Genomic DNA, 13,694 nt, shown 5'->3' with positions numbered 1-13,694 from the left:
TGTAGATGGGAAGAATCAGGTGTTGCTGGCGTTGCTTAAATGCACAGGTAAGGGATTGGGGAGGCAGTGGGTTCCAGTGGAAAGGGCACAGGATTTAGGAGTCAGATCTCATGCCATATAGTCATCCTGTTTCTCAAACATATATATCCCAGGGTAACTGGGCTAAAATACACTTCAAGGGGAGGCTGAGTTCCCGAAGGTTGGCCTGTGGAAGATGTGGATGCTGGGAAGGATTTTGCTGTTTTTGGTTATCTTTGATGAGTTTATAGGCTGACTGTGTATGTATGTTATCCTTTGGTCTTTTTTTTTTTTTTTTTTTTTTTTTGGTAAGTGCTGGCGCCTGATTCCTCCCTGCCAAAGTCTCAATTCATCACCCTGTTTTTCATAAGTGAAATGGAGCCTGTGGGCCACATGTGGTCAAACATCAGGCTTTTAGTTTCCTGTGTTTGTCATCCAGGGCTTGGGGAAGAGGGACCTCTACCCCCCTTGCTGTTTGTTCCTCCTTCTTCCTGTTGCTTATGGAGTTTGAATATGGGCATTTCCCCCATAGTGGAGCAGCCTCCTTAAGTACCTTAAGCCCCCTTTGGGCTCATCTGCTCAGGCTCTGAGCCACCAGAGCAGCCCTCTCTGTAACAGCCTTCCTCCTAAAAGTCACCATGCACTGTCAGAGACTGGGAGAGAGGTGGGGGCCGGAGCAGTTCCTGAGAAAAAATGACTTGTCTCCCAGAGTTGTTGTGCGGATCAAGTGAGATATTGGTCTAGCTCTTGACACACTTAATGAATGGAAGGAAATACCTTTCTCCCCTTCCTTGGACCCCTAAAGGAATTTCTTTGGTGTTAGAATGTGAAAGCCCTTCGAGGATGGCCCCCCAGGATAGGAAAGGTGTCGGGGATCCGTCATCCCTCTTTGTTGTCTCGCCCAAAGTTTGAGAGAGGGTTGGGATCTCATCATCAGATAGAGGCCGTACATGGCCCGTTTCCTGGCCAGATGTGGCCACGATAGTCTGGAGTCCGCCGGAATCATGTCAGCTTATTTCTCTCCCTCTCCTCGGGTAGATACGGAGCTGCAGCTGAGGCGGGATGTCATCTTCTGTCAGTCTCTGGTAGCTGCCATCTGTGCCTTCTCTGACCAGCTGCTGGCGGCCCTGAGCTATCGCTACAACAACAATGGCGAGTATGAAGAGAGCAGCCGAGACGCCAGTCGCAAGTGGCTGGAGCAGATTGCGGCCACGGGGGTTCTCCTCCACTTTCAGTCGCTGCTGTCCCCTGGCCTGGTGAGAGTCACTTCCTGGGGAATTGGGTTGGGACCTGCTCGGCTCTGAGATGAGCTCTCCCCCCGAGAAATGGAATAATCGGTGTGTGAGCAACAAGAGCCTCCCTTTACTTATGTGTTGGGGGATTCTAGACTTGGCTCTGCTACTGACTAGTTCATTTTAGAACTGGAAAAGAAGGAATGACCATCTTCTCTTGATAAGGAAGCATAGCAGAACTTGGTATATAAGGTTTGAGTCTCATTTTTCCCTTTTCCAAGTCAATTCAATAAGAATTAAATGCCTACTTTGTGAAGGCTGGGTGGTGTAGTGGATAGAACTCTGGACTTTGGAGTCAGGAAAACTCAAATCCTACCTTTGGACACTAAGGCTCCAAGTCACTTACCCTCTCTTTGTTTCAGTTTCCTCACGTCAAATGGAGGCATTGAAATAGATGAAATAGGTCCTTTCTATTATTAAATCTCTTCTCCTATAATAGTCAATGTACTAAACACTGGATTATATAGAATTAGAATTTATCTGCCCTCAAAAAGCTGCTTTTTCTACCGGGTGTGATGATCAGTAGAGAATATCCCATGTAACCACTTTTACACAATAATTCAATGAGAGAAGAGAGTATTAATAACTAGGATAATGTGTTTTTTAAATACCTAGAATAATCTTAAATCTTTGCTGGGTGACTGAGCAAGTTACTCACCTAACTCAGTTTCCTTATTTGTAAAAGGCGAGGTTAGACGAGATAACCCCAGAAGTTCCTTCTAACCCCAGATCCCATTATCTCCAGTCATGAGACAGTCACTATCTCTATCAGGCCTCCCATTCCATTACTGAGCAATACTGGTTGCAGGAATGTTCTTTAGATCTGCTGCCTTCCTCCCTTAGGTCAGCATGGGCTCTCTGGAACTGAGCAGCCCACAAGAATCCAGCAGACATGATGACCCTTCAGATAGTGATAATATTCATAAGACTTTTGCAAGCTTCTACTCACAAACCTGTTTTATTTACAAACTTTGCAATAATTAATGAGTCCTCTCATTTTTGAGTTTGTTATACTTTTGAGGTAGTGCTTTTCCATCCATAATCTCTTTTGATCTTTACAACTCATTGAGAATAGGTGGAGTTAGGTAATTATTATCTTCCCCATGCCCATTTTACACATGGGAATTTGAGGCTGGGATCACTTTGCAAGCCATTCAGGGGCAAATCATAGAAAACAGGACTTTTGACTTCCAGTCCAGTGCCTTTTCTCCTTCCGTCAAAGGTGCCTCCCCCAGAGGCAATTGGGTACCCCATTGTAGTAGAGCAGTGGTGCACTCTGCAAGCTGTGAGCAACCACCATTGCCTTGTTATTGTGAGCATCGTTTTCTGAACCATATGCCCTCTTGGAGCCTTGACCGATGGATCTCCTCTCAGGGTCTTTGCTTCCAGATTGAAGTATAATTTTTTCGCTTTCTTTTTCTTTTTGTAAACATTATGGAAATTATGAAAACATTATGCAATATTTCACATATGTAATTGATCTCATTTAGCTTGACTTCTCAGGTGAGGGACTAAAAGGAGGGAGAGAATTTGGAGTTCAAAACTAAAAAAATTGTCAGAAATAAATAAAAATTTATTTTAAAAAAAATTGAAGGAATTTGGCCTTCCTAATGTTGTCTCCTAATGTCCCTGTTAGCTCTAACATTTCTCTCCTTTTCTCTCCTGATCTCTTCCAGTGAGCATTGTCTCTCATTTTTATTTCCATACTGTATTGCTGTCTTTCCTCTTCTCCCCAGAGAATGCTGGTGCTTCTGACACAAAGCACCGAAACTCTTGTTTTCAGAAGGCAGGCTGTGGGCGCAACCTGTGAGATAGTTTAGATATTTTAGTACTTTTGTGGAGAAACAAAACTTTATCTGTAAAGAAGGATCATGTTGCCCTCTGCTGGTGAGATGCGTGCCATGGGACAAATCAGACCTCTAGCCTTATCTTTTTCTTATAGCTGGTGAAAGATATTTAAAGGGAAAAAAAAGCTTAAAACACAGGCTCTTGCTGTCATTTGTAAATGAAGCACTTGTGCTGGATGACATTCAAGGTCCTTTCCCTCTTTGGGCCTGGAAGCCCCTGACACCATAGAATACCCAAGCTGGATCTTGCTTATGTGCCAGAGGAAAACGAGGGGCAGATGCCCTGTCTGAAGCCCGGGTGCCTCTGGGTTCCCGGCGACGGCAGGGGAAGGCTAGATGTGTCACTGTTCCATCTCCTGATTCTGAGAGCGTTTCCATTAATCCATTCTGTCTTTATTCACTCTGTAGAGGGAGGAGCGCATCATGCTGGAGGATATCCGGGTCACTCTGCCAGAGCTGGACAACGTCACCTTCTCATTTAAACAGCTGGATGAGAATTTTGTCACCAGTAAGTATTTTCTGCTTGTTTGCTTTGCCCTGGCTGGGAGAAGCGAGTCCCTCAGTTTCTGGGATTCTCCAGCTGGTGGAGTCCCCCAAATGTCATCTGTTTCCCCCTGGAGTTATAAGATCTAGAGCTAGAAAGGGACCTTAGAAATCTTGTTTAGTCTGCTCATTTTACAAGGGTGGAGATTTTTGTCCTAGAGATATTTAGTGATGTGCTCAAGATCACTTAGGGAACAGGCAGTGACCCATGTTTGGGACCTTGGTGTTCTTTGTGGGATTCTTTCCAATCCACCAGGCTCTCTTTCCTTTTGCCTCAAAGCATGGCAGGACCTTCCCTTCCCCAAACCATGGCATGCATTTTCTTCTTCCAGCAAGGACAGTGTGTGTAGCCTCCTCCCATGTATCTGTCCTGGTTCAGCCTTTAGCCTGTAACTAATTGAAATGGAAACAGCAGTGGTTTTCCTGCCCCACTGCAACCCAGATATCCCACTGTCTTCTCCCATCTCTCTCTCTTTTTTTTTTTTTTTTTTTTTAACTGAGGCAATTGGGATTAAGTGACTTGCTCAGCTAGGAAGTGTTAAGTGTCTGAGGCCAGATTTGAACTTGGGTCCTCCTGACTTCAGGGCTGGTGCTCTATCACTGGGCCACCCAGCTGTCCCCTCTCCCATCTTTTCTTGCCATGGTTAGAATTTCAGTCATTTATCCTAGGAGTTCTTAATCTTTTTGGTGCCATGGAATTTCTTTGGCATTCTGGTACAAGTCCATATAAGTCCATAGACTCCTCCTCAGAATGTTTTTTAATGTGTTTTCCCCACCCTCAATAAAAAAAAAAAAGATTCAAAGAATTACAGAGAAAACATTAAAAACAAGGTCACAGATCTCATTACTCACCCATAAATAAAAAATTTAAAAAGTCTTATCCTTTTTAATGCATCATAAGCCCCCTCGGGTAGCCCGAAGCCTATGACCTCCTTCTCAGAATAAATTATTTCTAGATTCAAAATTGTGCTAAATTTCAGCTAGCTGTTAGTAGTAAAAACAATGATGTGTCTGTACCCCCTCCTCCCAGCCCCAATCTAAGCACCTTGGAAGGCTTTTGGTCCCTGTCAAATTTCAAAGGATAAAACTTGATGGTCACTGGGTACTAGGGATGGAACATATAGAAACAGGAGGAAGTACCTCCTGGGTGGGAGCGGGCATGGATGCATGAGCCTGAAGGCATAAGTATGAAGTTGCCCCTGGGTCAACAAAGCAGGGAAGCGGTGAAGTTCTAGGTCTAATGGACTGTGCCCAGAACTGCAGGCTGCAGAAAGAGACACTCCTGCGCTGAGAGACAGTAATGGAGAGACCGATGGTCTTTGTATCAGGAGTCCCCCTTTCAACTCCAAATCTGTAACTGTATGACTAGATAGAGGTCCTGGGAGGGTGAGTCAGTCAACAAGAAAGTCCCTGGTATATCTGAGATCCTGTACTAGATGTTAAGCATAGAAATACAAACATGAAATTGCTCCCATCCTCATGTAGCTTGTGCTATATCACAATTGTTAAAAAAAAAAAAAAAAAAAAAAAGAAGGGATGATAATAACAGCCTCCTTCCCCTTCTACCCAGGGTTGTTGAGAATATCAAATGATATTGGTAAAGTGTATGGCATAAAAACTGTTCATCGTTATCATTATTATTATTTAGCACCCACAAGGGTCCTCGGTGACTATGATGGGGCTTCTGAGGGGAACTATAGGGCCGCAGAGGTCCAAGGCCTTCTGAGAAGCAGTAATAATAATGTTCCTTTGATTACTGTTCTAGCCTAAAGACGTGGCCGTGGGACGTGGCCCAGGGCACCTGGTAGGATGCCCACATTGGGAGGCTCCGGGGTCCTGTTGTGTGGGTGGGAAGCCTGCTCTGGAACCGGCTGCTTATCATGGCTAAAAGCAGATTCTTTAATTATTCTCCTCGGTCTCAGGACATCCGTTCTCACTCTCCTCCCTGTCCCCCTGGTTTTTTTTTTTTTTTTTTTTTTTTGTCTCTCCAGACACTCATGTCTTTTACCACATTGAGGGCTGCCGCCAAGGCTTGAAGGTCGTTTTTTACCTCGACAGCTACCATTTCTCCAAACTGCCCACCCGGCTGGAGAATGGGGGCAGTTTGAAGCTGCACACGGTCCTCTTCACTAAAGGTACGGATGTGCTATGTCAGGGAGGGAGCAGGGAGTTAGGACCCCTTCCTGTGTATGAGGCTTGCGTCTCACGGCCGCCTTGGTTCCTTCCCAGCCCTGGAAAACCTGGAAGGGCAGCCCCAAGCCGGGGGCTCCCCCACCTCCCTCCTGGAGGAGCTGCAGCAGGAGATCAATGCCCAGTCCCTGGAGAAAGTGCAGCAGTATTACCGACGGCTCAGGTAGCAGCCCCTGTCCTCCACTCACCTGGGGGCCACCTTTTACTCTGGGTTTCCTCAGGATGAGGAGGTTGGGAGCATTTGTGTGAGGATGCCTTGGAGCAACAGGAAGCAGAGGGATAGAGTGGGGAGGACTTGGAACTGGGAGACAGCAGACCTTTATTCTCGTCTCAGATAAACTACTCAGAGGATGACATCTCTGCACCTTTTTATAAAATCCGGATCATGAATGAGATCAATTAGGATATTTGTTGCTCTGACATTCTATGACCCCGGGAACTATAAGCCAGACTTTCTAAGCATCAGCTCGGTGTAGGTTCTAACTCAGTGACTTCTCCCTTTCAGAACATTTTACCTAGAAAGGTCCAACCTCCCCACAGATGCCAGTGCAACAGCAGTGAAAATTGATCAGGTATTTCTCTCCCTCTTGGTTTTTATCTTTTCTTTCTCTCTCCTTTTTGCCTTCCTGTTTTCCCCCTCTTACTCCTACAGATTTCTGCTGATTTTTAATATGTCAGTTTTATTTCTCTGTTCACCTCTAACTTCCCTGAGGGATGTGAAATGTCTTTCATAAATATTTATTGAGCACCTGTTTTGGGCCATATAAAAAAGGATCAGTTGTCATCCTTACCCTAAGGAAGCTTACAGTCTTTTGGACTTAAAAACAAATCTTGTTTTTAAGACTTGTGTAAATCAATACCCAAATGTTAGTCCACTAAATATATATAATCAGGGAGCCAGAATGTCTAGTTTGGGCAGTCAGTGATGATAAATAATGGCTAGAGTTAGCAGGGAAAGATTCCTGATAGGATTTGGAGTATTGATGAAGGCAGGAATAGAAGGGAGGAATAAGCAAAGGCATAGAATTAGGACTAAAGCTGGTCTGTCTCATGGGGACAGTAGAAATACTACTATTTAGAAATAATAATAATTTTTACATTTTTATAATAGATTTCCATATTATTATAATATAATAAAATAATAGATTATATATTACCTATATTATCTACAATATCTAGATTATATATAATTATATATATATATTATTATATAAGAACTAGAACTACTACTGGTAGTCAAAATACTTCCAGTAGCTTGGTTGGAATGGAAGAATATTAAAGGAACAGGGAGAGATAAATCTTGTGAAGACTTCTGTACTAAGATAGGCAATTGGTTTGATTGTGAAAGACCTTGAAAACCAAGCTAGGGAATGGCACTGGGAGATCAAGGACTAACAGATAACAATGAACAAGGTACTATTTTAGAAGGCTATGTGGGATATGATGATATATTGAATAGGGGAGAGATTGGAGACTGGGAGTTCCATCTCTCAGGCAGTAATAGTAAATAATGAGGTTAGGGTCAGTAGGCATAGAGGAGACACTGATACAATCACAGCCTTGACTTTGAGTTGGAGCATCTGCCTTGAGTTCTGGCTCTGGAATTTTATTATCAGCTGTGTGACCCGGTATAGGTCACAGAGTCTTCATCTGTAAAGAGAGGAGGATGTTGGACCAGGTGGCATATGAGGTCTTGCCCAACTCTTGTGCCACAAAGTCCCCTATGGTGTAAGAAAGGACATTGTTTGGGGAAACGAGGGTCAGAAGTCTTAAACTCTGGGAAACTCAGTAACTCTCTGACTTCTTTGCAGCTGATCCGTCCCATCAACGCCATGGATGAGCTGTGCCGCCTGATGAAGTCCTTTGTGCACTCGAAGCCTGGCACTAGTGTGCCCGGTGCAGGTCTGCTGCCCATCTCCTCCGAGCTCTGCTACCGCCTGGGTGCCTGTCAGGTCACCATGTGTGGCACTGGTATGCAGAGGTGAGCACTGGCTGCCCTGTTTCCTGCCTGCCACCCCTTCTCGCTCTTGGTGCATAGGAGCTACTTACATGGATCTTCTGTCCAGGAATAGGATCCTTTCAAAATAGATTTCTCCTCCAGATCCCTCTGGATCCTACAGATCAGTGGAAATAATGCGCTGCACTTGGAGGCTTGGATTTAAGTTCCTTTTTTTCTTTTAGCTTTTTATTTACAAAACATATGTATGGGTCATTTTTTCCAAACTGACTCTTGTAAAACCTTCTGTTCCAAATTTTTCCCTCCTTCCTCTACCCCCTCCCCTAGATGGCAGGTAGTCCCAAACATGTTAAAGTATATGTTACTGGATTTAAATTCTGATATGAATTTTAGTTTCTCCAACTATAGAACAGTATTACTAATACTCATACCACCTCCCTCGTAGGGTTGTTGTGAATCTTAAAGCTGTAGAGAAATGTGAACAATAATTATTATCATCTTGGGAGGCAGCAGGAGTCAATAGAAAGAATACCAGGCTAGCACCAAACATTGACCCCACTTTGTGACATTGGGAAAGTCTCTTTTTAGGCTTGAAGTTCCCATTTAAAATCAAGGGTTTGCTTAAATTAGGGGTTCTTAAACTTTTTAAATAGGGGGCCAGTTCACTGTCCCTCCGACTGTTGGAGGGCCAGACTATAGTAAAAACAAAAACTTTGTTTTGTGGCCTTTAAATAAAGAAACTTCATAGCCCTGGGTGAGGGGGATAAACATCCTCAGCTGCTCCATCTGGCTGCGAGCCGTAGTTTGAGGACCCCTGGCTTAAATGATCTTTAAAGTCTCTACTCTGATATTCTGGAATTATTTACTTTCACACTCTGGACCAATCCTTCCTTTGTAAGTGGGAATGGAGAAATGGGTATACTAGACCCAGTGTGTCTTTAAGGCCCTTTCTTGCCAGCTTAGCCTTTGGAAGTAAAGGGCAGTCATCCTCCTTATTTCATAATATTCTTATCTCTCAGAACTGCTCTCTCCCTCATTCTCCCCCCATCCCCCATGCCTGCAGGTCTAGGAGGGTCCAGGCTGTGAGTGCTGGGTTGAACCAGGGAGTGGGGCCTTCGGGCAAGGTCACTCTCTTCTCTACATCCAACCTGATGAATCACCAGACTGGCCCTCAAACCACCAGGGAACACTCTGAGATTAAATAAAAAAGATGAGGGGAAGAAAAGCTGGTGATTATTTCAGTTTAATGAAAGGGTCTAACCCCGATCTAGCCCCACTAGAATTTAGGAGGCTTGGTAACCCACAGAGCTGTTCTAGGGAAGTTGGGGTTGTGGAAAGTGCAGAGAGACAGATACGGCATCCTCTCTATATTCCTCCCAGGCCATTACTGGGGGGAGGGGAAAGGGAGTAAGGGGGATGTTCCCTCTGTGTCCTTATTCCTGAGGGACTCCATGGCGGTCCCTGCTCTGAGAGCTTCTCCCCACCTCTTGTCCTTGTTCTGTTCCCAGGAGTACCCTGAGCGTCTCCCTAGAACAGGCAGCCATCCTGGCGCGGAGTCACGGGCTGCTTCCCAAGTGCATCATGCAGGCGACGGACATCATGAGGAAGCAGGTGAGACTGGGCCTGGTGGAACCAAGTTAGGAACCAGACACGGGCACAGGGCAGTGACCCAGGATTGCCTTGGGTGCTGACACTTGGGGCTTCCTGTGTGCCCAGGGCCAGCCTAGGACTGCCAGCTTCTGCACCGGGGCTGTCTTGTTACCTCCAGCTGCTGAGGGGAGGGAAATGGGGAATCAGGGGATGAGCCTCACTGTGGGGCCGGAAGGGGTGCCCCTCCCACCAGGACTGTCTTATCCCTGGGGAGCATCATCAGCCATTCATAGGGCCACGATCCAGCGCCCTGTCTGTTTGAACAATGTCTCTGTGAATCCGAGGGTTCTTACCTAGTTTGGGTCTTGCCAAGTCTTTTGTCTCCCCTCTCCCCCAATCCAATAGGGTTGTTACTCACCTCACCTCATATCTCTCCTCTCTTTCTGTGTCTGTCTGTCTGTCTGTCTCTGTCTGTCTGTCTCTTTCTCTGTCTCTCTCTTCTCTCTCTCTCTCTGTCTCTCTCTCTCTCCTTCTCTCCATTTTACTTTTTTTTCTCTCATCCACCAGGGGCCTAGGGTAGAAATCATGGCAAAAAACCTCCGAATCAAGGATCAGATGCCTCAGGGAGCACCTCGGTGAGTATTATCTAAAGTAGATCATTTCTCTTCTTCAGGGAATTATTAGACCATTGCTCAGTATTAGCCATTGGTCAGATCCACCATTGAGTTTAATAGCACCAGCTTACTCATGCAATGTTCCCAGTGACTCACTGCATTTGAATATGACATCTTGTCACTTATTCATTAACATGAAATATTTGTTGGATTACTCTAAACTCCTCTGTGCCCGCATGTTTGCTCTCACTGTTCCTTAGCCTTAGAATGACCTTCCCCTATCTCTATCCATATCCTAAATATCTTTTCATGAGAACACTGCATTTAAAGTAAGAAAATCTGGGTTTAGGTTCAGGCTCCAATGCCTGCTACTTCCAGGACCTTCGGTCAGCTACTTTAGTCTTTCTGAGCCTCAGTTTACTCATCTACAACATAGGAATAACAATCCTGGCCCTGTCTTCTTCCCAGAATGCTATGAAGTCCCTAATAATCCTCAAGGCACAGACTTAGCCATGTGACCTTCTTCCTGATCTTCTCTCCTGCAGGGCTCCAAGTCAGGGGTTTCTAGGTATTCTAGGTATTCTAGAATGAGAGGGATGCAGCAGAGCGTGCCTGGGAACAGCTGGGCCTTTGGATCTTTGGCCCTTTGGCCCCTAGTGAGAGCCTTCCCTTCCATTCTGTTCTGTAGGATCTATCGACTGTGTCAGCCGCCCGTGGATGGAGACTTGTAAGTAAGAAAAGGACGGGAACCCTTGCTTTGTTGGAGACCCTGGAAGTGTTCAGCAGAGAGCCAACCCTCAGGACCCTTGGTGTACCTCACTCCCCTGCTGGCAGGCCCTCCCCTTGCCGGGGCACAGGAGCTGAGAGCCCGCTGCCAAGAGCCTTTTCTAAGACAGCCCAGACTACTTGAAAGCTGCCCAGCCCCCCCCTCCTCCCAGAGCCTGCCCTCGTGCCCATCCTTGCTACACAGGCGCTTCCTCTCTCGGACACAGCCGGGAGAGCTTGGGAGAGACCGCAGACCTGGCAAGGACAGCTGGCCTGGGGCTGGACGTCTCCAGCCGGGTGCCTGCGACGGATGGCGGTCAGTTGGTGCAGTGGAGAATCAGAGCCCAGTCCTGCCACTGACCAGTCACCCCAGATGTGGTTGCTGTCCCCAGCTCCCTTTATCCAGGGAGCCATCAGGGTCACTGGGCCAGTGGCTTGGAGTCATCAGACCCTCTTGCAAGACACAACTTTCTAAATTGATCAATCTGCACTTTTGAAACCCATGTCTGGCACAATCTTGGGTTTCCTTCCAATATGAAAAGAAATATTTATTCTGGAGCTCTTCATCTTCACAGATTCCCCCAGAAAGAAGCTCTTTCTGTGCCCAGAGCCTGGTATACATTCCGCAATCACTGCTTATCATGGGTCTCCTTTCCTTAGTGTTCAGGGGTAGGCGTTAACCCTTACTGATGCTGTCTCTCACATTCTACAAAGCCAGTCCTGATTGACCTGAAACGAGGATGGAAATCAAGGCCATATGATGGTCTGGTCCATTGGACTGGGCCCATTTTCCCTATAATGGCAGAAGAACCATGTTGTACCTATTTATGTGGAATAACACTCCTGGGTTTTTGGGTGTTTTTATTGTGTGATTATATATTTGAGATTTTAAATTTTAAAGAAAGATATATTGTTTAACATGGGACCAACACGATGTAGCTTTCACATTTCCCAGTTCTACTAAAAACAAAACTAAGTGATTTGAAAATGAAGGTTTTACTCTTTTAATACTAGGATTTTAGGAAGAGTTTAATGTCAAGGAAAAAAGTATCAGGTGCCTCAGTTGGATTTCTCTTCCCCCACCCCACATATCAAAATGGTTTCAGTTTATCAGTATTAGATAGAATACCATAACTTTATTTAAAAGATATAAATGGATTGAGAAATGCCCAGAATATCAGCTGTGATAGGTGGGATCTAGGCATCTTCTTAAAAAGTTTCAACAAACAGAGGGCACTCACATGGAGGGACCCCTGGCCCTCTTCCCCCACTCATCCCATCAAGTTATACCCTCTAACACCTCAGTCCTGGTCAGACCATAAAGCAGGTGGAGAAAACCGTGTTTGGGAGGATAAAGGCTTCCTAGGTGCTCTTGTTTTTAATTTGTTTTTAATTTATTTTTAATTTGTATTTGCTTTGCGCAGAATATTTGAGACCCTTGGTTCGGTTGGCCAGCTAGCCAGGAAGTTTCCTAGAATTGAGGAGTTATCTACTCTCCTAACTGTCCCCACTTCAAGAGAGCTTGCTCCAAACCTGTGGCAAATCGGCTTCCTGGAGGCCTAGACAAGGCAATTGTCCCTTTAAATAACTCTATGCAGGGTCCGAAGTGCTGAAGCTGAGTGAGAAGGGAAACTAACCTTGCCATTTCTTCAGCCAGTGGCCAAGATGAACTACATGGGGTCTGAAAGTTGTCCTTGGGGTCTCAGGTCTTGCCTCAGTGCTTCAGGTCAGAATAGTCTGAGGAGCAAGTCAATGCTTGGAACATTTTTTCTCAATGTTGTCTTGATGGGGGGTGGGAGATTGGGAGGAAAATAGATCCTTTTTCCAGCACTCACTGGGAAAGTGATGGCCCTTTCTCCAGAGAGAAAAAAAGAGACCATTTAGGTTGCTTGTGTTTGGGGTGGGAGGATGGTTTGGTCTCATTGGACTGGGAGCAGAGGTTGGCTCTCAAGGACATGAGCCTTGTGCACTGGTTTACATGGACTTGTACATAATATTCTCATTAAATTCCTGATAGATTTTTTATTATTAAAAGTTGGTTTATATTATAAGGAAGGAAGTTGTGGTTTTCATTGGACTGAATGGAGTTGTTCTCTTCTTTGGGGGTGGTTGATCCTATTTGTCAAACTAAGTATACCCAAAGCAGCATGGGGTAAAAACCAGCAGAAGTTCCTCATAGCATCAGTTTATTTGTGAATTGGATGAAGCTTCCCATTGTTTTCTATCCTGGCTTTGAGGCAGCTCCTGGAGGTTGTCCACAGGACTTTACTGAAACATGAAACTACTGGAGTACCATTGGATGGACCTTCCTCTTCAGTGCTTTCAAAAACAATTGGAACAAAGCATTGGAATAGAAGGAGGGAGGAAAATATGAATTCCTAACCTAGCAGTGTTCCTAATTTGCTTTCTGCTCCTGGATAAATCCCATCTCACCGTCCAATCCTGTGTTAGAAGCCCCACATTCTGAGGTTCTGTGTTGATGTTCTCTCATACTGATACTGATACTGCCTAAACGTTGAAAGATGTGATCTAGTGGATAAAAAGGTGACCTTAGAGTCAGGAAGGTATCGCTTCATTTCTCAGTGTTGCTGAGCACTTCATTTAAGATTATAAACTGATATATAGTGGCAGAGGAAATTTGCTCGCCAAAAGTTCCCTGTGGAAAGATTGCAGATCCAAATCTCCTTCCTGAAATATATACTTGTATATACTATATACATATTATGTCTATGAACACATTAATTATGTCTGTAGACACATTAATTAATTAATGATTAATTGTTTTTTGGATGGCCGTGTCAGGCTGTTGTGGATTAGATAAGAAAACCTTTCAGTTCTAAATCCTCTGAATGGTTGATGCTTATTAATCTTAGTTTAC

The 13,694-nt window shown here is 44.9% G+C and overlaps 1 protein-coding gene across 1 annotated transcript in view; it reads left to right on the top strand.

Annotated features, from left to right (window-relative positions):
• The window catches only part of PREX1 (phosphatidylinositol-3,4,5-trisphosphate dependent Rac exchange factor 1), a 204,638-nt gene extending 191,767 nt beyond the window's left edge, over positions 1 to 12,871 (top strand). The window contains exons 31-40 of the mRNA XM_012539711.3: positions 6 to 47; positions 1,057 to 1,274; positions 3,566 to 3,665; positions 5,692 to 5,835; positions 5,930 to 6,053; positions 6,396 to 6,462; positions 7,702 to 7,871; positions 9,356 to 9,458; positions 10,005 to 10,072; positions 10,740 to 12,871. Coding sequence (XP_012395165.2) covers positions 6 to 47; positions 1,057 to 1,274; positions 3,566 to 3,665; positions 5,692 to 5,835; positions 5,930 to 6,053; positions 6,396 to 6,462; positions 7,702 to 7,871; positions 9,356 to 9,458; positions 10,005 to 10,072; positions 10,740 to 10,782 — 1,079 coding nt within the window. The 3' untranslated portion in view covers positions 10,783 to 12,871. The remainder of the gene's footprint in view (positions 1 to 5; positions 48 to 1,056; positions 1,275 to 3,565; positions 3,666 to 5,691; positions 5,836 to 5,929; positions 6,054 to 6,395; positions 6,463 to 7,701; positions 7,872 to 9,355; positions 9,459 to 10,004; positions 10,073 to 10,739) is intronic.
• The last annotated feature ends 823 nt before the right edge of the window (positions 12,872 to 13,694 follow it).

This window comes from Sarcophilus harrisii, chromosome 2 (assembly GCF_902635505.1).
Source record: "Sarcophilus harrisii chromosome 2, mSarHar1.11, whole genome shotgun sequence".
In the NCBI taxonomy this organism is placed as follows: Eukaryota; Metazoa; Chordata; class Mammalia; order Dasyuromorphia; family Dasyuridae; genus Sarcophilus; species Sarcophilus harrisii.
Note: the sequence above shows the minus strand (reverse complement) of the source record. Positions and strands in the feature narration are given on the sequence as shown.